The following is a 21,976-nucleotide window of genomic DNA, read 5'->3' on the forward strand; positions in this document are numbered from 1 at the left end:
CCTTTATTGTCTTCTCGAGCGTTCTCTCTAGAGTCTAAACAACCAGGTCGCGAAGGACGAAGTAAACGTTTGAAGCAGAAGATCTTCATGAATGTCACGTTCTTGGGATTTCCTTGAGGTATCTGTGAACGCTGCCAGTCTGCCTTGTTACGCACCGGATGCATTACCTAATGATGCAATCTCTCAGTTCTCCTGATGTATCTACGTGATGTATAGGGAACCAGTATCTCGTAAGGAGATCGTGTCCTTTTCCCCTTATCTTTTTCTACCTGCCTGGTACTTAAGTCCCGACAACGGTTATGCTATGCCGTACTGCCCTGTTCACCTCAGTTCTTCTCGAAATAGAATAGAAAGGCGAACTTCCCCGGCCACCGATTAGAAGTACTTTCAGCAGAATCGCAACCTATTGGCCTCTGGATCATGCGGAAAAGCATCTGAGCAAAAATAGTGAGTTAACATCACACCAATCACTGCCAAGTCAAGGGGGGTAATGCTAACCATGTGCCGATAAGATTTGTCTCAGGAATGGACGGGGTGAACCACGACGCTATACATCGCTGAGTATGTACCGCAGTTATGACCAGTAGTCTTATCATCTTCACGGTAACTGTTTGGCTATATGTTTAAGCACCAGAAACTCACGTTTCACTAGTTCATATCTGTCCACCTAGTCTGCCTCTCCTTGTTCTTCTTCCCCCAATTGTTGCGTGGAGGATTCGGGAGTTCACGCGGCTTTTCTCACCTACTTATCCGGAGAGTCGCAAAATCCGTGACTGCATCCGGCAGTTTGCCGGCGAGAACAGACTTTTAAGACGCGAGCATCAAGATGACAATACTCGCAATATCACGATGAGTGGTCCTACTCCCTCCTTCTCTGATGCCAGTGCCGAGTCCTCCCAACCATCTCAGGATGCCTACGGCCTCTGGCACCAGCAGCGCGTTAACTTCTATGACCATGGACAATGGCAGCAGCAGCCTGCTCAACAAGTCAACTACCAACATCCGATGGAGTCTAATCAGCAACAAGGCAGCTACAGTAGCTATGACGAGATGACAAGCAACACGCATCCAAATTACCTTCCACCGCCCACTGCTCCGCAGACAGTGAAGCAGTCAAAGAAGATGCCTTCAGGCAGGACGATGCATATGCCCATGGGGGACGGGGATAACAACTCTAATCGCAGTGACAACAATACCTTTGGGCGTAGGCCGGGTGCATGTACCCGGTGCAAGAAAGTCAAGATGAAATGTGACTTCGCCCCTGGTGAAAAGGCATGCCATCGATGTAAGCCAAAAGGCTACCGCTGCGTCGTCGAGGCCCCGAAACCAAAGGTTTAGTAAGTCATCTATATGGATATGTACTCGTAAAACACAGTCTGATTGGCCGACAGCGAGCGTGAGCGCCTTTTGGCCGAAATCCGACAGAAAGATGCTGTCATTGAGAGTCTCCTCAAGCAGCTCTATAATCCCTACCTTGCGACACCTCATTCCATCGACGAATACCTCAAATCTATATCACCCCCCGATGCTAACGAACCCAGTGTTCTTGCCTGGCTCCATCATCTCAAGTCCGGTGTACAAACCAGCACTGGGAGCTCATTTAACCATCTTCGTGAAGGTGATGAGGAACCGAGCGAAGAATATTCAGGTCGATTATTGTATAACCAGCAATGCGATCTGCTTGCCCATAGAAACCAGGAGGTACAAGTTCAGAGGCAGGGAACAAGATTGACTGGCAGGATTCCTGAAGGTTCGATTGGGATAGAAGCTTTTGGATTAGCGAACATCAAATGGCCTATCAACGTCCGCAAACCGTCTCCGTCGACATGCTCACCCTCATCTGACTTGCGAAATCGACTTCCGCGACCTGTGCAAGACGCGTCCTCTCCTCTTGAGTCTTCGTATGTTCCTGTTGGACTTGGACCAGATCGGACGTTTGCCAGTCAGAAGAGAAAGGAAAGGGAGCGCGAAAATGTTCAGCATGATATTGCTGGCGAGCCAGAAAGTTCTTCAGAACTCGGTTCGTTTCATCATTCAAGTTGTATTTCTATCAAGCACTCATATATCCAGGATTTAATCGGGACCATTCGAAGGGGCAAAATTCTCCAGAGATACTGGCTCTAGGGCTTGTAACAATGGAGGATTCCGAACAATTGTTTGACGTGTGAGCTTTCTCGTCAATTTTCGGCATGTTTCGAATTTGCTGACTTGTCGTTCGATTTTGAAGCTTCTATAAACACATCAACGTGAGAAAGCACAGATTCGCTTTATTGTAAGGTACACTGATTATCATTTAGCCCCTCATAGGCATACTCGATCCGATCTTGCTTACCCCGAAATCGACTTTGGCCCGATGCCCTGTCCTTTTCACGGTTATCTGTGCGATAGCGTGTCGATACCATCCCCCGAAGTCGAGCATTTACCTGATAGCCATGCATTTTGCAAAACATGCAGCCGCAAATGCCCTCATTCAAGACGAGATGAAAAACATTGAGCTGTGCCAGGCTTACATTTTGATGAGTATCTATGACGTCCCTAAAAGGAGTTGGGATAGGGATCAGAGCTGGTTGTACACGGGTCTGGCAGTTAGGCACGTTCATCGTATTCCATTATCTTATTGTCTGATCTCTCAACAGTATCGCGACTGCTCTGCACTTGCATGAAGTGCCAACAGCGAAACCGGCAAACGAGACACAGGAACGCGAAGCTCTCAATAGAGACCGTATCTGGCATTTATGCTTCGTCCTTGATCGAGGAACAGCGATACTATTTGGAAAGCCTACGATCATCCTTCATTCAGAGGAGCCTGAGTGGTATAAACAATCCCCTTATAATCTCGACTATGATGTGCAGCTGTGCGGGTACAATGCCCTTTTGCGCATCATATCAAGGTTCCATGATGAAGTGTTGTCAGACCAGAGCAGGCTGATCCATTCGGAGAGGGGAAATTTGCACGACATCATCATGAGATATGACGTGGAGATAGAACTATTCAAGGAGGAATGGAGGAGGAAATTCAGGGCTGGGGGATTCCACCGTGAAGCTATGCTCAGGTGTAGTCAGTTACACCTGTAAGTTCAGAACCGTTTCTAAGCTAGACATAACATTAATGCAAATTTGTGCGTAGCTTCGTAGCCTGCTTCAGGCTGGTGATATTCTCTTTTTGTTTACATCAAGTGTTTCATATGGGTGTAGAAGCTTGGTATGGTTATTTCTTGAGTAAGGTATGACTTGTGTTTTCTTTCTGTACGGAGTCCATAACGCGTTTTACAGTCCCTCGAATATGCCAAATCAGTGATCAGATGTGTCAACGAGGATTTGGTGCCTAGCGGATTCATGCGCTATGCTCCAGATCTCCATTTCATGTGTATCGCATTCGCAGCTGTATTCCTATTCAAAGTACGCACCGTGCTATCAACCTCTATTTTTGCCGACTTAACGAGACAAACAGCTCCTACGACCAGAATTTTCGTCCCTTCTGGATACCGCTGATAGAGATGAGAGCGTCGATCTCATTGGGACATTGATTGAGAAATTTAGCTCATCCGACATCGCAGTAGACGATCGCCATACCCCGAAACTGTATGCTAGGTTCTTGGCTACTATGTTGGACAAGTACCAACGCAGCGGCCAGGGAACGACTTTCGGAGGTTCGCAGACAATTCTGCAAGGGAATATGGGAATACCCAGGCACATACCTGGAGAGATTATTGGAGAAGGTAGTGATAACCGACCATCATCTGCTGCTCAAGACCATCAAAACGGATACGATTCTATGGGTTTTACTTATAGGCTAGAAGCGACCGATACAGCTGGCACCTGGCCAGTACAGTTTGGGAGCGGCGTTGGGTTTCCTCATTTCATTTACGGGAGTGAGAATATCAATGGGAACATCGGGGCGGGGGGCCAAGGAGGTAGGGGAGGTGAAATGTTCACGGCCGAGATCCAAGAACTTAATAACCCCGAGTGGTTTCAGGGAATGCCGATACCTGGGTATAGTTTTTCGGTTTTGCAATATGCTCGAGACATCACCTGACTCTTTCTTGGATATAGGTTTGCGTGGTTCGAGACACACCCTTCTGCATGATCGACACTGCATTGTTGATAATTCGTATTTTATCATAGAGTGGCCATAACGAATTCCAGTGACTATGCATTGATACTTATCTCTCTGGCTTCGCTCGGTAGATACTCGAAATTCTGTTTTTCTTTCATGTCTGAGATCATAGGAAGACGCGCGGCTACCCCTAGGTGAATCCGACTCAAGGCCGTTCCAGATTTGCGATTCGTAGTAAGTATTACTACTATTACATCTGAATTCAATTGTACGAGCCGGAGAACACAATTTTGCAGGACGGTTTAGAGGATAGCTTGTAGCCCTGGGGGCGAGTACATGTAGTTAAGTTAATAGTACATTCGTATGTAATGGTTTACAGAGAAATTCCTTCAACTGCTCGCTGAACAACAACGTCGACTATTAAACCGGTGAGTATAAGATTGCCAAAGGTCGGTGTGTGCAAGAAAAACCTCATACATTCCCTTCGCTTGTCGATATCCATCACAAGGAGCACCTTCAGGAGAACGGAGGCTGAAAGCACCACAGCGACGTAGTAGGCAACTCCCTGCTCGTTGAGGTACCTAGCCCAGGCCATCAACCCTGCAAAGCCGATAGTGGTAGCGGAGCAGACGAAGATGGTGTATCTGCCACACAAGATGGCGAGCGACTTCATGCCAATCCTGACGTCGTCCACTTTGTCCTGGTGCTGATACACAGTCTCATATGTGATAGTCCACATCGTCGCACCGATGTATGCAGCAGTGAGGGCGTGGTAGGGAATTTGGCTGTCAGGTGCGAGAACGGCCCATCCCATGTAGATGTCAATGTTGAACATCAAGCTCTGGGAGTGATGGGTTAGAATCGAGAATTTGATATGCATTACGACTTTACTCACCAGAGGGATGGGAGCAAAGTACTACCAGCGCTTGCAGGTGGGGTACAGGACGTACAACGGCCACACATACATGGAAATGCGCAGACTGAATGGACGAATACTGTGAGCACAGGAAATCAGCAGCAGAGTGACCATACTTATGCGTCAAGGCTCAGAACCTTGTATGCCGAAAAGACACCAATCACAACTTGGAGAGCAAAGAACAACCAGACTCGCTCGATACTGATAGCACCTCTTGGCAGAGCCCGGTTCTTCGTACGCTCGACGTTCGCATCAATGTCATAGTCGAGGATATCGTCAATAGTCATAATCTGCAATCGAAGATGAGACAATAGATTGAAATAGAGAACGATTAACCTCACCAAACATTTGATCCCGATGCAAAGAAAAAAGTAGACGGCAGCCCGGGTAAGGCATTCCATTCCTGTCAGCTCAGGGTAAACGTGGTAGACCATCGCTAAGGACCACGCTATCATTTCCCGTTAGTCACAGGGTAAAATAACACACAAGGATCCACACCCACCCACTGGAAGAAATACAGTAGCACATCCCATCCCATTTTAGAGACGGCAGAGCTCTCAACATGCACTATCTCAGTCCGAGTCGGTGGTGCTAAAAGAGTCTTGATATTTGAGAAGATCGAAACAAAGCTCGAAGTGATGGTCACCCTTGAACCCTTCTTGGAAACCAAGGAGGCGGGGGACAAAGAGCAGCTAGAAGTAGACAGGGCCATTGGAGGTGAAGGAAGAGCTAGTAGAATGTTGTAGAATGCCTGATTTCTTCCCTTCACCACGCCCGTTCCATATACACTAGTCAGACGCAGGCGCATCCTCCTACATGATCATTTCATTGGAAACGAAGGAACAACGACTCGGAAACAGGCGCAGGAGCAACGATTCAGGGGCAACGGTTGCTCGTCAATGAAATTTGATCGAGAGCCTTCTGAATCTCAGATTTATGGTCGACGCAATGATTGTTAAACTATCATTGGTCGATCGAGGTGAGATTTCATGAGATTTTTCTCATGCGGCTACGCCCGCTAGCCGATCATCTGAATCTTTACGATCCTCCGACTCGCACAAGAGCGGTGATGCCCAAATGGGGAATCAAGTCGTCATGGGGGAAATTTTTGGCCGCTCTACGGTATGGCACCAAATGTGCTTCGAGGTCCAAAGACAAAGAGGAAGCGAACGGAAAGGCAATTCCCCTAGACTATTTAAGTTTGACAAGTTGTCCGATGGACATCCCATAGACGCACCATGAAATATTCATAGATATATCCGCACATCATCTATCAATGGCAGGAACCATCCAACATTCAAGACATATCTTTTCCCTGCGGACGCAACGCCTTCGTCAAAACATTGCGCGAGACGTTTAAAGTTGTGGATGTTCACCCTTTGACTGGACTCTTTAACATATCATATTATGCATTTTTAGCCATGGCCAGGCGGGGAGAAATGGATAACAAAGCTAGTCAGTCGGCGCATGAATGGATGTCGATGAAAATTATTTGAAGAAAACTTTTATTTGTTCAAGTTATTACTTCCGAAGGTCTTTCCTAACGCGTAAGGTCAGCACAGCCACCGAATCTCTCTTTTCTCCGCCTTTCACTTTGAGTTCGCTTGCTACCTCAGCCTATTCCTTCTTGTATACCATTCACGGCGTTCAAAATTCCGACTTATACTTGTTGATTCTCCATGTTCTCCGTGACACCCATTATGTAGTTCACTGACATTCACTGGTAACGTGTGAGTCAACGACTCAACGCCGATCGGTGTATCTCACACTAGCTTCTCTGCATACTGCTTTGAAGAGTTTAAGCTTGAGGTCACCTAACGCCGGTATTGCACCGCCACCCGACTCGGGGCCGTCGACTAATTGCGGCCCGAAGTCTACGCGTATCCGAGTCGGTAATCTGACATATCGGGTTCAGATCTTGTATAAGACGCTCTTTGACTCTCAAAAGACTCGCCTTTGAAGAACCGCAAGATTTTTTTCTATTTGCGTATCATGCTGTCACCCTTTTTGCGTACCCTCTCTCGCTTCTGGTCGATCCAATGCACTCCTTCACGATCGTCAGAAATACCGAATGGAGAATAATCTCTGATCTCGAAACATGTATTAGGACACGTTAAATGGGAATATCTCTACGGCTCGAGCTACAATATTGATTTTGCATTTTCAGTTTAGGAAACCGGCTTCCGAGTCGCACTCCAATGCTGAAATCGCTGATTCAGGGGTTGCCCGTGCACTAACCGCCGTTGCTGTAACATTTGGTCGAGCTTCAATATGAATCTGGCCTTCCTATGCTGTAACTTTCTAGAACCTCCCTTGGTAACCGGATAGTCGCGGTCTGTGATGCCTTAGTTCGATGCACAGCCTTGTTCTAAAACTATCATCTCAAGTGACCACCATAATGTCGATGCAGGAATCTGGAGACAGTACGCCCGCTCAGGGAACTGCCACTGAAACGTCACCTCTATTGCCAAGAAATGAGGTGAACGGTACTAGCAGTGACAACCGAAGATGGGACCTTTGCAAGTGAGTGTCCCCACTATTTTCTCCTGCATTTGTTCAACAGCGTTGCTACAACTCGAAGGTTGTTTCTCGTAGCTGCTGTGTACTTTCTACACGTACGTATTTCTAACCTCCTTCCCCATCCTTCTGTGCTGAATAATTCTCCATAGCGAGGGATGTACGATAGATTCGTCTCGGTTTCCTTCATCCTCTCAAAGGATATAAATGAGCACTGGTACCTCTGGAAATGTCAGCATCTTCGACTCCACGTGACTCGTTGCTCAAGGAAGGTGATTTGCAGACAGGCAAACGCTTCGTGTCTTATTGAGTTTACTTACCATTGGATGGTGGAGCCACCTGGCTGACGTATGGGGGAGGAAACCAATAATGCTTATTTCTCTGACTGGGACGACGTTATCGTGCGTATTTTGATTAGCGTACCATTCTATCATCAACAAATAACACAGGTACCTCCTCTTCATCGCACTTCCACAAGCAAAACTTCCACCGGACCCTCGCGTTTATGTCGGAATCGTTGCTTTGGACTGTCTATTTGGGGGCAATATCGCCTTCAGTGGCCTTCTTTATACGTATGCTTAGAGTCTCTACAATTCAACAACTGCTGAATGTTTTTGTTGACCGCAGTTATATCGGTGACTGCACCTCACCCAATTCAAGGCAAGCTTCCTGATACGTATCCTGTTCATGGTTGACAATTCTCATCACCAGGTTCATGCTATTCAGCGCTCTCAAGGGCCTGAGTCTCTTTTTTTATGCCGCGGTCGCAGGGGTACGTACTAGTCCCAAACGTCCTTTCAGGAGCAAGATATATCTGAACATCGACCAACTTAACAGTTTGTCATAGTCTTGCTGCCGGCAGGCCAGATATTCTTCATCCTGTGGATGATGATATCTAGCGTTGTTGCCTTGCTAAATATTGTTCTGATCATTTGGCTCCTCCCCGAAACGTTACAAAGTCCAGATCAACAGTTACCTATCCTCAAGGTTATGATCTCTCCCGTGGTGGTATTCTTACAGCAACCATGGTTGACTCTAACCCTTTTTGCGTACGCTATGACCCCCGTAAGATGCTCTATATATTTCCGCACTCGAAATATTTAACGAACCAATGCAGAACTTCGAAATCATCAAAATGCGGTTCGGAATATTATGTTCGGAAGGTCCTTTCTTCGTACGCCTACGGTTCTTCTCGCCCATCCCCACTAACACCCGTTCGCTTCATAACAGTACTGGTGGTATTCCATATTCGCATTCGTCGCCTCCGTGTTTGCGTTACTCTTTCTTTATCCTGGTGAGTACTCATCGTTCACGCGGCGCTGCCTAAATAGACTTTCTGTCAGCCATCCTTATTCTGTATCAACGAAAACCACGACCCCTTCAGGCTGTTCTCAGGTTTAACCGGCGCCTAGCTTACACTTGTCTCTCCCTCGACGTCTTCTCCACTGTCACAGTCTTCTCTATTGCAAATTCAAATAGAATTGCCCACCTCGTTTTCGCGGCTATCTCGCCTTTCACAGTCGCTATCACTCCCGCGATATATTCATTGGTCCCTTCCTACAGCGCAGTTCTCTTCGGCTCCTTCTCCGTCATAGAAGCGCTAGGAGGCATGTTCTCAGTATGTGGCATCTCCTTCATTTTTCCGTCGTCTGACAGGTTTCCAAGAATATGTTCGTCCAAAGTTTTTTGACTGGGGCAACCCCGACATCACTAATTATAGTCGTCTCTACGGAGCCTTGGCAATATGCCTCATTTTGACAGTCCTGCTGCTTTTTGTTGAATCTACAGGTGGTAGCGTCAATGAAGACGACAGATCTACAGTACTATCTACTCATGATGATGAAGAAAGTGTGGATGTTCATAGTTGAGTCCATAATGTAAATGTAACGTATCCATCCGTGTAAATGAGCTTTTGCTATTCGAGCATACACTGTTAGCTAAGGAATTGCGATGTTGCATACGTGTAAGGATAAATCATGGCGCGTGGAGGGTATCAAAAAATGAAGTGCTTGACAGCAGGGTATGTATGTTCGATGTGACTGTCTGGAAGCATCAACGTCCATCAGGACTTGAGAAGCACGTCGTCAAGCGGCGCTGTGACTGGATTGTAGCACGAAATGAGACTGGTGCCCAAGAAAAAGAAGACGCCCTTGGAACCAGATGATGCGGGTCATGCGCCCATTGCGCCTTGGAGGTTCAAAGGACCTCGTTTTCCCGCTATAGTACCACCTCCCAAAATACCTCGCGGACCTTGTGCGCAGCTGGACTCTGTATCCGACTCTCCACCCCAAGTGCACTCAGATCACATACGGGCTTGTCAAACTTGAGTCCTGCTGCGATGAACGTTGACCGCCGTATTAGATGCGTAGAAGGCGAGTATGACGATGAGGTCACCCCCGAGCGCGTTGTATGGCGCCAGAATGTCGTCGGTCGATCTACAGTCAAAACGTCGAGGCTGAACAATCATGATGGAGCTGAAACGGCGGAGACTCACGTAACGGTGGTGGCGGCTTCAACAGCTCGTTCTTATTATGCCCATACCCGAACGACCACGTTCTTGTGGCCGACGTCGGTGTATTCCACGTAGTCATGCTCCTCTTGGTGCGATGTCTCGTGAACTGCGGCGTTGTCGAGTCCGTTGATGAAGGTGAATTTGGGGAGGAGTCGTTCTCGAGCTGGAAGGTAGTCTTGAATGGAGGGGCACTTCGAGACCGCATGGGGCGATGGCGAGTGCTAGGATAACGAGTAGTTCGTGGCGGCAAAGGTTCCGGTGATGCTACTCTGGTCTTGTGCTGCATCACAGAGTCATCCAGAGGAGGAATACTGGACGAAGAAGAACACGACGACACTGAAGTGGTATCCAGCGATACCCTGGTCGACGTCGATGTAGACGCCGATACGGAGGATGACTGAGAGGCTTCCCTATCGTGTGTCGGGGAAGTTGACCGCGGCCCTGGAAGTATCATCACCGCCGACGACGACGTCGACGCTTCTTCCTCTTCCCTTTCCTCTGCAATACTAGTGCTTGATAGCCTCCTACTCCTCAATGCATTGCTTGCATACACGTCTAGTGACCGTGATTGCTGCTCTTTTCGTGTCGGTGGCGAAAGGGAGTTCTTCGACCGTCTTGGAATCCCTGTTCCGTTCCAAGAGAATGGCCTTCTGCTCTGAGGTATTAGAGGCACTGGAGGTAAAGAAGAAAGGACCGTGAGGTCTGCCATCTCTGTCGTAGTGAAGGGAATACGGTAAGAGTATAAATACAAAAGCAAGCAGTAAAAGGAAGTAAATCGACGTGTGGTTGTTGATAAGCATATCCAAACAACACGTAATCGTGATCGCCCAAATAGGAAGGGCCGTTTCCTCTGAGACGACCACTTTGGAGCGTTGCGAAAATATTTATTCCGAGCTTCCTTTCTGTCGCCGTATTCTCCGTTAACGTGGCCATGGAGGATGCGACTTTGAATTTATCGAAATTTCTTCCACAGTGGCCATCAATCTGCTTACTGCGTCCCGGGGAAATCAGGAGGCTTTCCAATCCAAGCCTGTCCGAAGCGCGTGTCGGTCGCTAACTTCTGATCAATACCACCAAGGTGCCTGACCGCATAGCCGACCTTGGTTGTACTTCAGAGTGTAAGTAGCTTGAATGGCAGGCGAACGGTCAACTTTAGTAACACTCATCGGGATTCTCAGCAGATGTTTATTTTTCCTCCATGTAATGGTTGCCAAGGCGCAGGTTGCTCCCGCCAATTAAAACCTCGCCGTAAAGCTGCGACTGTACTCCAATTACGGCGCCCATGCAAGCCGAATGTTGCCACGCGTCTACTTATTAGACGTCGACGAAATTGGGGGGAATTTCTTTGAGAGCCGCGAGATAGAATAATTGCGAACATTTCCGAGATTATCCCTCCGTACGAGTAGGTTTCACCCATGCAGAAGCTTCGAAGTAAATTTATGGTCAGGTTAAAACTTCAGACTATATAAATATTGTGCCATCACAGTCATACTTAACAGCAGCAGTAGTAGTAGTACCGGTGCTGTCTAAACACAGTTACCATTTGGCCGTTGGCATGCATTAGATGATGGAAGGTTACGAGAGCGGCGAACGACCAACCGTAGAACTTAAAGACGAAGGACGTAAGTACACAGTTCACTTGTAGTGGTGGGAAGAAGATTATGCCAATCATACAATGATAACGGTAGATATATCACTACCTAATGAAGCAAGTAAATATTGGGTTTAGTAGAACTGCATGCTATCGCCCTTAGAGGTTAAGTTACAATTTCCCGACGCATATTTAACCATTGGTACAGTATTGCAAAGAATCTATCTTAGAATCGAAGTCAGTGTGTTATCAGGAATCAGCATAAAACACAAAATAGATACCTTTGGCGTTAAATAATCTAACTAGACCAAAAGTGCCAGGACCAGCTCTCAACTTGTCTAGCCACCTCCGGAGTCAGAGGCCTCCTGAAAGGACTTCTGCTCCTGCTCCTGCTCCTGCTCCGACTCTTCGCCTGGTGCCAACGCTCAGCTATAGGATTAGCGAGATGCAAAGGCCTGCTCCGATCCGGCAGAGGTTTCGACAATGACGGCGGCGAGTCAGTGAGAGTGGACGAAATCGAAGATACAGACGAGACGCGCTTCAATCCCTTAGATGGAGGAAGAACCTCCGAATCATCCTCGGTATTTGACCGGGTAACCAAAGGCGAAGGGTTGTCGGATGGCGGGACAACGGATATCTTGATATCGACCTCTTCCTCAGATTCTACATCGGTCTCCGAGGACGAGGACCAACTAGAATCCTGGCGGCGCCCGCAGTTGAGACAATGGCTATCCGCTGTGTCGTGCCCATCCTCATCAAGCAAAGACGCCTTGGCACCTTCCACTCCCACAGAAGTCTCCGTCCCATCAGCGCTGATAACGAGCGCAGCATGTGTGTCGATTTCCTGTTCCATAGATCTCTCAGCCTTGTCGGCGAGAACCTGGGGAGATTCACGCTGGAGATGATGGAGCGTATTGCGGACAAAGTCGTGCATCGCCATGAACGAGCGCGACCACACCTCTAGGAATGGGAAGGTTTGGAAAACATGAACCTGGTATGGGGTAAAGTCTTAGAAGGCTGTAGATTATTAGAAGTAACCGGAACTTACGCCATCCTGATAAAGTTCATGACGAACGTTTACGCCCGCTAGTTCCGCCTTGTGTGCGAGCAGGGCGATCTCGTCCCGCAGAACTTCGGAGTCTCCAGATTGGATGAGAAGGGGTGGGAGATCTTTGAAATCACCGAACAGCGGACTGGCGTAAGGATGCATCAAGTATCGATCAATGTTGTCTCCCAAGTAATTAGCAATCGGGTTCATGTGGTCTTTGGGTGAGAATACCGGGATGACATCGTACTGTGCGTTTGATTCCCATGACTCGCCGCTCATGGTAAGATCTGCGGACAAGGTCAAACACCATACACACGGCTAAGAAGTCTAGAGATCACTCACCAACCCATGGAGACATCAGGATCGCCCCTGCTGGCATCGGATAGTCATTATCTCGAAGATACATCAACAAAGCCAGTGATAGGCCTCCCCCAGCACTGTCTCCGCAGACAATAATGTTCTCCGGTGGAATGTGCAAGTCGTCGATAAGACGGAAGTAACCAATAACAGCATCGTGGAGGGGCCCAGGGAAATGGGTCTCTGGTGCAAGTCGATAATCGAGTGCTGAAACAGACACCGGTTAGCAAAGATAGACGGCCAGTCCACGAAAGAGCTTACAGAAGACACGAGAATCGGTGTACTGCGCCAAAGGCACGGAAATCACGCGCTTTTCTGATGCACTACCAACATAGTATGCGCCTCAAAGGGGTTAGAGAGTCGGCAAATATACATTAAGGAGCACAAGTACTCACCTCCATGAATGTAGAGCATAACACGTTCCGTCTTCTTGGCGAAAGTGTGGGATCCTCTCTCACCAATCTGAGCTGCCTTCCACTCTGTCTGAAGCCGATTCCAGGTGCGCTTTCCGACGACCCATTCTCCAGAAAGTTCGCGTTTGCCTGTTTCTTGACGATCGAATTCCTCGAGAATACCACGGAGACGGCACTTCTTGACGTGAAATGTGACCGGCGTCACGAGCGCGTCTGGTGGTGCAGGACCCATACCACCCATACCCATAAACATACGAATAGAAGGCTGATTAAACGATGAGACGTCTGCAACATGTTAACATAAGGAAAAAGTCACATACAACATCCATCAGATCCGTGTGTTGACCAGCGTTACGCATGAGACTTGACATAAGAGTCATTTGGATACCCCATGACTTTTTTCTGGGGCCCCAGATAGTGTGTACGAGCGCGTCTCCGGTCATTTGTGTGGCTGGAAACAAAGATGAGGACATTGACTTTGTTAAGAAGATAAAACCTACCCTTTGAAGCCACAAACCAGCCATACTTCCACCAATGCCATAACCTGAAGTCTGGCTTGTGTTCGACCTTGACATTGGGAATCATGCGAGCAGATGGTGGAGCGATGCCGGGCGTCGTGTAGTGGCGTATCAGTTCCTGTAGATGTTTAAGCTCCCCGCAGCAGCCCGTCGAACAGTCCTGTCCTTTGGCCTTCTCCTCGTTCTTCTCGCCATGGGATGAAACTAGAATCATAACGAAAACGTTGAGTAAAAGTTGAGGAGGCGGTGATGTTTTGGAGAAAACAGTGAGAATGATGCAGCCAAGGACTGAGGATATTTATACAAGCCATGCTCGTATAATGATATGCAAGGACGCATTCAAACAGGGCAATACAGCTTTTCCGTAACGGAATGGATTACTTTGGCGCATCAAGTCGCATTTGGAACGATCCCCGCTGCAATGTATCGGCCACCGCAAGCCGTCTGGTCCGATCGGAGAGTATGCCTACATGCAGAAGATGCTTCACACTAAGCCAACGAGTCCAGCCAGTTCCAAGTAGTTTCCAGGTGTGCCTAGTGGTTACTAAGGAGGATTAACTGATGAATCGTACAAGTATCCTGTACCTAAGCGCCCGAAAGCGAGATGAAGATGGTGTCTTGAAAGGAGAAAGGCAAGGGAGACGGGTAAACGCTCTCGGAAAATGTCCTTGGCAAACAAACTTGATTTCCTTTCCAGGAATCGCCGGAATTCACAGTTTCGTCGTAGTTCGGGATCCAGCGGTGTATCAGGCAGCTCCATCAATGGAATTGGAATGGGAAATACGCGGCTCGATCATTTCTCGCAATGTATCAGCATTCGCATCAGCTGCCCTGAGCGCCCTCCGTGTCGGGAGCCCCGCCCATACAGATGAGTATCTGCGACACACTCCGTGCGAAAATGATCCGTAATTTTACTCTGTACCAGTCGAGGCGGGACCACTCCATTTTCGTGCCGTTTCTCATCAAAAGGAGATGATTCGTTGTGTGACAACGGAAGTTTTTCTTCACAATCTGGTGGTTAGCATGGTATGCGGTATATGTGTAATTTTATGTCACCAAGTAGAAAGATCAGATGAGGGTGTCCCCAAGACTACTGGACAACCATACTTGTGATAGGAACGCGTGTGGTTCTTTGTAAGTTATCACGAAGAGGATGCAATGCCGTACCGCACGAAGAGTTGTTTGGAACTTGAAAGAGAAATGTGATGGAAGCTGGAAGAGCGAAAGGTGCTGTCACGTGTGCGTCTAGACCTCCGAAGCTCCTGACAAGCACGAACAATCATCGCCTAATTTTCTTTCTCCACTCGATGTTTCCTTTTTCCTTCATGTTTTTGACGTCCCCCAGTCGCTATGAGTGAAGCTTTGGGAGGAATTTTTATAATTCTGCCAATTCCAGTATTCCAGCCAGGGGATACCGCGAAAATTTGTTAATTGATAATGGCACGCCCTCGCTTCGACCCGCTGCCTTGCGTTCCGCCAACGGAGAATATACCGCTTTTTCATCATGGAAGCCAATGGATACCCCTCATAACATGTCCTGCAGATTTTCCTTTAGAATTGGTATGTCGATCTGACATTTTTGAGCTCCTTCCTGTGATTCTCAGTCTATCTTAGTTCGAAATCGCCATCGCGCAGCTCGTGGATCATCCGGAATACAATTCTACCCTTATCCTTCGATCAGAACGTCTCTTGGATACGAACACCGAATTTCCTGCTGAGATTCCACGACTAGACGGCTTTGAACCGACGCGATGTATCCATCGGCGTCTGTTACCGCGTCGACCGGGTCGCGATGCTGCTTTGGAGCAGTACTGTACGCTGTATTCAAAAGGGGAGAATGCTGCATCTGTATTGGTGTTGACGCCTTTGGGATCGCCTCTACCCTATTATCATCCTGCGGTAACTCATTTGGCTTTCCGTTATCTGACTACTGAGCCAGCGACGTTGAGGATCGAGGTTCTTCCGCTGCCGGGTACACCTTTGGATCCGAATTCACGTTTGTATCGAACTTCTCTCGCGCTGCTAGACACCTTGCATCGATATGGATGGGGTGCGATGACCAATTATAAAAAGAGGGTTAAGCATGATAACCTAATACAGCGGGAGGCGTATCAGGATCTCTATCTCGTCATGCGAGAAAGGCACAAGCATCTAGTGGACACTTGGCATGAAGCTACGGATCCGTTGAAGCACGTATTTGAGGCACGTGTGGTATACGCTCATGTTTTTCCCCTTGGCTTACTGATTGTAGAACAGGACATCGGAATTGCGACATTTCTCATGCTCCTTTGGAAGGAAACGTACAGGAACGCTGATACTGTCAACAGTGATGGGAAAGAGGGTGAACCTTGGCCTCAGCCACCAGGGGGTTTCCTCGACTTTGGCTGCGGCAACGGCCTGTTGACACATATTCTCATTTCTGAGGGTTACTCTGGCTGCGGTATCGACCTTCGTGCACGTACGTCATGGTTGCACTACCCTGCAGCTACCCAATCACATCTACATGTTCACGCTTTCGATCCCTTCTCTTCAAGCCAGGACCCCTTTCTAAAACCCGATGTCTTTATCATCGGTAACCATGCAGACGAGCTCACACCGTGGGTTCCTGTTCTGTCGACACTATATTCCGCGTCGGGATACCTTTCCATTCCATGCTGTCCCTGGAGCTTCGACGCGAAATACGACCGCTCATTGCAAGCACCGTTTCCCGTTAGCGATGAAGTTGCATTCGAGGAGAGCCTGTGCTTAGGTAGCCAGGCGAGCGCCGCATCTGCGTATTCGATGTACCGCGTTTGGCTGGCTAGTCTCAGTCTTCACTGCGGATGGAAGGTGGAGTGCGAAACACTGAGGATTCCAAGTACGAGGAACTGGGCTATTGTTGGTATGTGCAATATTGTTGCATTGGTAAAAGTCTTCTGAGTGATTGCGCTACAGGAAGGCAGAGGCTTGAGGACTGTGATGCGAACGTACACGTAGAGGACATACTCCAATCTGTCCGTGATCGGGGTATATTCAAACCTAGACAGCCAGAAGGCAAAAGCAAGGAAGATCATTAATAATATTCTACCAAGCATGAGATGTCTGGCTTCTTAGAACAAGTAGAATGGAACTTGGAAGAATACCGTCGCGCGGCTGTGCTGGCCAAAGCTGAAACACTGCCACGATCGGCCCGCTGCCATCCCTCCCTTTCACCGACTTTCTCTTCGCCATGCCAGAACATCGATGCCGACGAAGCATAAAAGTACTCAGGCGCCGCCATCGACGGAACTATAAGGTATGACCAGGAGTTAGGGGCGTTTTAGTGAGGAATGGGGAACTTCAGAGCCGTGAATGGTGGATGCGCCGGGCTATATTTCGGTGCAGCCTAAGTTGGCATTGTCAGCTGGCATCGTTTCTTCAAGCTAGAACATCCACTGATATAATTCTCTACGCAGTTTGGTAGGCTATTCCTGACTGGTGATGTTCTCATTTAGATTGTAGCAGGTATTCCATAGGCATACAAGCGGAGATAATCTCTTCTTCAACAAGGTCCGTAACTATTAGTTTCTTTCGAAACTAGAGCTCACAGTGTTGTAGTGTCCTTAATCCTCCAAGACGGTGATTAGATGCATGAATGAGGAGCTGGCGCCAAGGGAATTCATGCGGCGTGCGTCACTATCTTCACGGCCTTGATCTTGAATATCATTTTGAATATGGGAATGTCAATGTCAATGGGAATAGGGCTATGGGGAGTTCAAGAAGTAATCTCTGCAATCAAAATGTATTGCTTTACAGGATTTGACGCTTGCGAACGCTTTACGCAGGAAAAAGCGAGTCCGGGGCCGTCAATGATCTGGGGTCCGGGAGGAACCTGTCGGCAAGCGAGATTCACATCTCCATCCCGCCAGCCAAGACCCTTTAGTTATCCTTATGTCAAGCCGTTTTGTATAAGAGTGGATGTGGTGTGCCTCAGCGAAGCCATGGTACCGAGCAGGCACCACTGCAACTCTGGGCGACCCGCATGGCGGGTTACCCAAGCTCTGTCACGAAAACAATCTCGGAGAATGCACACATAGCGCTCGACATAATCGAGGCAGGTCATCATAATGTGACATGAACTGCGGACTGAGGAAATAAGGTCTGGAAGGTCGTCGAGATCACTGCGCCCGGACCAGAAGCCTGGAATTTCCCTCATAAAGCGAAGAAAACGGTCCATTCTATCCAAGTAACGCAGGTGGGAAATGAGATGTGGTTCAAGATTGGTTAGAATGTCTTCCATGACGGGAACTAATTCTTCTCTTGCCCTTTGGCAGTGACCCACGACCTTATCGGAACGTTCGTCGTAGAACTTGCTAGAGGCGGCTATCTGAGGGCAAGTTATGGAATCGTACCCAACACTGAGGAGTATCCAAAATTCGCTCATCGCACGATAGGTGGAACGATCGACCTGGGTAGCAAGGAAGCGAATAGGGGCGACTATGGAGATTGTCGTTGGTGGGGCGGCGGCGGCGGCGACATGCTCAACCAAGTAGACGACGTTCCTCGAAAAGGACGCTTGAGATTTAACGATAGTTGATAGGAGGCAGGTGATGGATGGTAGGTCAGTCATCTTTACTTGCATAGCCTGGGCAGCCAACCATTTGAAACCAGTCACATGAAATGTCCGAGTCGGCAAGCGACATTTACAACTCCATGCTGAGGCCAATTTATACCGCTAGCGTAGACTAAGATGTTTCAAGGTGTGGTAAGGAGATATTGGGGGCGAATAAATATTGTTAAGTTAATAGTACAGGTATGTGGTGCTTTACAGAGGGATTCCTTCAACTACCCGGTGAACAACAGCATCGACAACTAATCCAGCGAGTATCAGATTCCCAATCGTCGGCGTGTGCAAGAAAAAATTCATGCATTGCCTTGGCTTGTCAATATCCGTCACAATAAGCTCCTTCAAGAGAACGAAGGCTGAAAGTGCCACAGCGATGTAGAAGGGAATGCCCTGCTCGTTGAGATAGCCGGCCCATGTCATCAAGCCTGCAAAGCCAACAGTGGTAGCGGAGCAGACAGGGATAGTGTGTCTGCCACACAGGATGGCGAGTGACTTCATGCCAATCTTCACATCATCCACCTTGTCCTGGTGTTGATACACGGTTTCGTATGTGATCGTCCACATCGTCGCACCGAGGTATGCAGCAGTGAGAGCATGGTAGGGAATTGCATCATCAGGTGCCAGGTCGGCCCAGCCCATATAAATGCCGATGTTGAACATCAAGCCCTGAGAGAACGTTAGATTGCGGATCTCTACATGAATCACAGAGATACTTACCAAAGGAATGGGAGCAAAGTACATCCAGCGCTTGCATGTGGGGTACAGCACGTACAATGGCCACACGTACATTGAAATGCGCAGACTGAATAGACGAATACTGTGAGCACAGGAATCAGCAGCAGAGCGAACACACTTACGCATCAGGGCTCAGAACTTTGTAAGCCAAAAAGACACCAATCGCTACTTGGAGAGCGAAGAATAACCATGCTCGCTCGATGCTGATTGCACCTCTAGGGAGAGCTCGGTTCTTCGTACGCTCGACGTTTGCATCAATATCATAGTCGAGGATGTCATCAATAGTCATGATCTGGAATCAAAGATGAGACGATGATACCAAGACAGCAAAATTAAACTCACCAAACATTTGATGCCGATGCAGAGGAAAAAGTAGACGGCAGCCCGGGTAAGGCATTCCATTCCCGTCAGCTCAGGGTAAGCGTGGTAAACCATCGCTAAAGACCACGCTAAGACGGCGATTTCCCGTCAGTGACAGGGAAATCAGTACACAAGGATCCACACTCACCCACTGGAAGGAATACAGTAGCGCATCCCATCCCATTTTGGAGACGGCAGAGCTCCCAACAGGCACCTATCTCAGTCCGAGTCGGTGGTGCTAAAAGAGTCTTGACATTTGAGAAGATCGAGGCAAAGCTCGAAGTGATGGTCGCCCTCGGACCCTTCTTGGAAACCAAGGAGGCGGGGGACTGAGAGCAGATAGAAGTAGACAGAGCCATTGAAGGAAGAGGTAGTAGAATATTGTAGGATGCGGAGAACCTGGTTTCTTCCCTTCACCACGCCCGTTCCATATATACTAGTCAGACGCAGGCGCATCTTCCTACATGATCATTTCATTGGAAACGAAGGAGCAACGACTCGGAAACAGGCGCAGGAGCGACGGTCCAGGGGCAACGGCTGCTCGTCAATGAAATTTGATCGAGAGCCTTCTGAATCTCAGATTGATGGTCGACGCCTGTGATCGCAAGGCCGTTATTGATCGATCTCGCCGATATTTTCTTCATGCGGTTACGCCCGCCTCCGACTCGCACACAAGCGGTGATGTCCAAATGGGGAACCGGCTCGTCACAGGAGGAAATCCTTGCTTCACGGCCTGAGCAGAGGCCTCTGCGGATACGTACGTCCCACAGCGTTCATGTCGAATCCAACTGCGCCCTGAGCAGGAACTTCAGGAAAAATGTATGCGCGAAGTTCAATTTACTGTGCCAGTGCTGTCTTACTCTACGTGTATTCGGGTGTAAATCAGCATACGTCACCGACAACTCACTGTATTATTTGGGCTTGGATTTGCAGAAGAAGTCTGTTATGTTGCATCGCGCAAACGCTGTAAGTGCACCAGCGGCGTCCCATGTGTTATTAAATTTTCGCTGACGAGCATCGGCTTTCCGCTGTTCGAACTTTAAGAAGAACGCCGCGATTAATACCCGTACACTATTCTGCACAAGAAAACGTGATTTTAAAAAAAAATCGAATACTTGGACTTGACTAACGGTTGAACGTTGATGATGGAAAAGAGAAGAAAAGATAACATCGATTATGTAACTGCTAAGCAAAGGGGTTTTTCCGTCAGCACAGCCACCCTGTCATGTCCACCCGTCACTAGTACTTGCTTTCATAACTTTCTTACCAAAAACCCCAACTCCTACGTTCTCACTCAATACTGGGAGATTCCGCATGTAGTCGCTGGAGCATACAACCCTTCAATTATCAGGTTGACCAGCACCTCCAAAGTCGCGTCACATCAGCACTGTCACGATAAAGGGAGGCATCCAGAATCATACGATCTCCGGCATTCAATATTCAATATTTGACTTTCGAGCAAAAAGCAAGCTACACTGCCACCCGACTCGGGGCCGTCGCTTAATTGCGGTCCAAAGTCAAGACGCATGTCCGAGTCGGTAATCTACCCTTCGGTTGCTGTCTTTTGATCTCGTGAAAATCATGATGAGGATCTCTGCTGTGTTAACGACAGTAGAAAGGGTTCCTCGTATAAGCATGTTAGTTCCAGTCTTCCAAAGGCGTATCGGAACCTGGCAAGAACCTGGTCATCATTAAGCAGTAATATAGCCGGCGGGTCATCTTGTTTCGATAGCTCTTTCCTGATGGACTATGAGATTGCGAGAAGGTATCCCACTTGTTCCGCTTTGGCATACAGAAAAGGGATCGTCGGTCTCCTTGGGGAAAAAACGAAACCAGAAAATCATCAAGAATGCAATTTCCAAATACTTCCCCATTCGATGCTCTGAGAATCGCGAAGAAATACGTGAGATCGGCGGCTGGGGTGAGACGGAGCGTAGGAGAGACAAGACTAACGATAGATATTCATCAGAAGATCTGGTCTTTTATATGACCACGTCTTGAGTATCGAAGAAGGTATGAATCCGATAAGATGGTAGAATCCCGACTCGGATCCGCGTCTGAACTTCGGACCGCAGTTACTCAACGGCCCCGAGTCGGGTGGCAGTGCAGATACAGAACGCCTTCAGACGCGTCATGACTCGGTTGAAGGCACACTAAGGATAGTTAGGTCATTGGTTGACCCAAGGGCAAATGCTGAGCAGTGAGAAGAGAAGCAAAGTGAAGCTTTCATCGCGATGAGAAATCTTTACAGCCAAAGAGAGTAACAGATGATCTTCAGCATTGAGATTCACATAAAACAGAAAAACCATAGGACTGATTGGCGATGCAGGAGGCTGGAGGTCAATGTGGAAGATAATTGGAAAGGAT

General features: G+C 48.2%; 8 protein-coding genes across 8 annotated transcripts; 3 read left to right on the plus strand and 5 right to left on the minus strand.

Moving 5' to 3' along the window:
• The first annotated feature begins 753 nt into the window (after window positions 1–753).
• EV420DRAFT_631785 (fungal-specific transcription factor domain-containing protein) lies at window positions 754–4,259 on the plus strand. The gene is made up of 10 exons (XM_060482867.1): window positions 754–1,337; window positions 1,392–2,020; window positions 2,071–2,164; window positions 2,228–2,246; window positions 2,298–2,590; window positions 2,637–3,071; window positions 3,128–3,224; window positions 3,274–3,399; window positions 3,452–3,993; window positions 4,054–4,259. The coding sequence occupies exons 1-10, from the start codon at window positions 850–852 to the stop codon at window positions 4,085–4,087; spliced, it is 2,757 nt and encodes a 918-aa protein (XP_060328270.1). The 5' UTR covers window positions 754–849; the 3' UTR covers window positions 4,088–4,259.
• Window positions 4,145–5,685, minus strand: EV420DRAFT_1697675 (uncharacterized protein; the record flags this gene model as incomplete). The annotated part of the gene is made up of 6 exons (XM_060479446.1): window positions 4,145–4,898; window positions 4,953–4,973; window positions 5,023–5,052; window positions 5,111–5,263; window positions 5,315–5,421; window positions 5,460–5,685. 6 exons carry the CDS (start codon window positions 5,683–5,685, stop codon window positions 4,431–4,433), a joined length of 1,005 nt encoding a protein of 334 aa, XP_060328271.1. The 3' UTR covers window positions 4,145–4,430.
• A 1,350-nt stretch (window positions 5,686–7,035) lies between these two features.
• EV420DRAFT_631831 (uncharacterized protein) lies at window positions 7,036–9,428 on the plus strand. The gene is made up of 13 exons (XM_060482868.1): window positions 7,036–7,306; window positions 7,361–7,496; window positions 7,555–7,588; window positions 7,643–7,721; window positions 7,774–7,891; window positions 7,940–8,062; window positions 8,118–8,150; window positions 8,202–8,262; window positions 8,328–8,555; window positions 8,608–8,664; window positions 8,721–8,784; window positions 8,834–9,108; window positions 9,156–9,428. The coding sequence occupies exons 2-13, from the start codon at window positions 7,372–7,374 to the stop codon at window positions 9,246–9,248; spliced, it is 1,290 nt and encodes a 429-aa protein (XP_060328272.1). The 5' UTR covers window positions 7,036–7,306; window positions 7,361–7,371; the 3' UTR covers window positions 9,249–9,428.
• A 279-nt stretch (window positions 9,429–9,707) lies between these two features.
• EV420DRAFT_1481931 (uncharacterized protein) lies at window positions 9,708–10,711 on the minus strand (the record flags this gene model as incomplete). Its single annotated transcript, XM_060469824.1, has 2 exons — window positions 9,708–9,925; window positions 9,985–10,711. The coding sequence occupies 2 exons, from the start codon at window positions 10,709–10,711 to the stop codon at window positions 9,708–9,710; spliced, it is 945 nt and encodes a 314-aa protein (XP_060328273.1).
• A 916-nt stretch (window positions 10,712–11,627) lies between these two features.
• Window positions 11,628–14,316, minus strand: EV420DRAFT_631922 (Alpha/Beta hydrolase protein). Its single transcript, XM_060482870.1, has 8 exons — window positions 13,912–14,316; window positions 13,732–13,862; window positions 13,394–13,676; window positions 13,260–13,340; window positions 12,984–13,205; window positions 12,642–12,928; window positions 11,875–12,584; window positions 11,628–11,818 (listed from the first exon to the last, which is right to left on the minus strand). The coding sequence occupies exons 1-7, from the start codon at window positions 14,141–14,143 to the stop codon at window positions 11,892–11,894; spliced, it is 1,929 nt and encodes a 642-aa protein (XP_060328274.1). The 5' UTR covers window positions 14,144–14,316; the 3' UTR covers window positions 11,628–11,818; window positions 11,875–11,891.
• A 669-nt stretch (window positions 14,317–14,985) lies between these two features.
• EV420DRAFT_631912 (uncharacterized protein) lies at window positions 14,986–17,240 on the plus strand. The gene is made up of 4 exons (XM_060482869.1): window positions 14,986–15,489; window positions 15,544–16,131; window positions 16,186–16,810; window positions 16,864–17,240. The coding sequence occupies exons 1-4, from the start codon at window positions 15,367–15,369 to the stop codon at window positions 16,983–16,985; spliced, it is 1,458 nt and encodes a 485-aa protein (XP_060328275.1). The 5' UTR covers window positions 14,986–15,366; the 3' UTR covers window positions 16,986–17,240.
• A 596-nt stretch (window positions 17,241–17,836) lies between these two features.
• On the minus strand, window positions 17,837–18,517 carry EV420DRAFT_1645473 (uncharacterized protein; the record flags this gene model as incomplete). The annotated part of the gene is made up of 1 exon (XM_060477785.1): window positions 17,837–18,517. The coding sequence occupies one exon, from the start codon at window positions 18,515–18,517 to the stop codon at window positions 17,837–17,839; it is 681 nt and encodes a 226-aa protein (XP_060328276.1).
• Window positions 18,518–18,620: 103 nt separating this feature from the next.
• EV420DRAFT_631944 (UbiA prenyltransferase family-domain-containing protein) lies at window positions 18,621–20,109 on the minus strand. Its single transcript, XM_060482871.1, has 5 exons — window positions 19,758–20,109; window positions 19,592–19,698; window positions 19,372–19,541; window positions 19,232–19,316; window positions 18,621–19,180 (listed from the first exon to the last, which is right to left on the minus strand). The coding sequence occupies exons 1-5, from the start codon at window positions 19,966–19,968 to the stop codon at window positions 18,713–18,715; spliced, it is 1,041 nt and encodes a 346-aa protein (XP_060328277.1). The 5' UTR covers window positions 19,969–20,109; the 3' UTR covers window positions 18,621–18,712.
• Window positions 20,110–21,976: the final 1,867 nt, after the last annotated feature.

The sequence above is a fragment of the Desarmillaria tabescens genome (assembly GCF_030435595.1).
Source record: "Desarmillaria tabescens strain CCBAS 213 chromosome Unknown EV420scaffold_29, whole genome shotgun sequence".
Lineage (NCBI taxonomy): Eukaryota > Fungi > Basidiomycota > Agaricomycetes > Agaricales > Physalacriaceae > Desarmillaria > Desarmillaria tabescens.

Bases quoted from the DNA above. Each gene is read 5' to 3' on its own strand.
- EV420DRAFT_631785 (XM_060482867.1), top strand. From the start codon at position 850: ATGAGTGGTCCTACTCCCTCCTTCTCTGATGCCAGTGCCGAGTCCTCC. The intron at 3,072-3,127 runs GTAAGTTCAGAA...ATTTGTGCGTAG, and splicing joins AGGTGTAGTCAGTTACACCT to CTTCGTAGCCTGCTTCAGGC. The intron at 3,225-3,273 runs GTATGACTTGTG...CGCGTTTTACAG, and splicing joins ATGGTTATTTCTTGAGTAAG to TCCCTCGAATATGCCAAATC.
- EV420DRAFT_631831 (XM_060482868.1), top strand. From the start codon at position 7,372: ATGTCGATGCAGGAATCTGGAGACAGTACGCCCGCTCAGGGAACTGCC. The intron at 7,892-7,939 runs GTGCGTATTTTG...CAAATAACACAG, and splicing joins CTGACTGGGACGACGTTATC to GTACCTCCTCTTCATCGCAC. The intron at 9,109-9,155 runs GTATGTGGCATC...CAGGTTTCCAAG, and splicing joins CGCTAGGAGGCATGTTCTCA to AATATGTTCGTCCAAAGTTT.
- EV420DRAFT_631922 (XM_060482870.1), bottom strand. From the start codon at position 14,143: ATGATTCTAGTTTCATCCCATGGCGAGAAGAACGAGGAGAAGGCCAAA. The intron at 13,341-13,393 runs GTGAGTACTTGT...AACCCCTTTGAG, and splicing joins TATGCTCTACATTCATGGAG to GCGCATACTATGTTGGTAGT. The intron at 12,929-12,983 runs GTGAGTGATCTC...CCTTGTCCGCAG, and splicing joins CCTGATGTCTCCATGGGTTG to ATCTTACCATGAGCGGCGAG.
- EV420DRAFT_631912 (XM_060482869.1), top strand. From the start codon at position 15,367: ATGGCACGCCCTCGCTTCGACCCGCTGCCTTGCGTTCCGCCAACGGAG. The intron at 16,132-16,185 runs GCACGTGTGGTA...ATTGTAGAACAG, and splicing joins CGTTGAAGCACGTATTTGAG to GACATCGGAATTGCGACATT. The intron at 16,811-16,863 runs GTATGTGCAATA...ATTGCGCTACAG, and splicing joins GAGGAACTGGGCTATTGTTG to GAAGGCAGAGGCTTGAGGAC.
- EV420DRAFT_631944 (XM_060482871.1), bottom strand. From the start codon at position 19,968: ATGGCTCTGTCTACTTCTATCTGCTCTCAGTCCCCCGCCTCCTTGGTT. The intron at 19,542-19,591 runs GTGAGTTTAATT...CTTTGATTCCAG, and splicing joins GCATCGGCATCAAATGTTTG to ATCATGACTATTGATGACAT. The intron at 19,181-19,231 runs GTAAGTATCTCT...ACGTTCTCTCAG, and splicing joins ACTTTGCTCCCATTCCTTTG to GGCTTGATGTTCAACATCGG.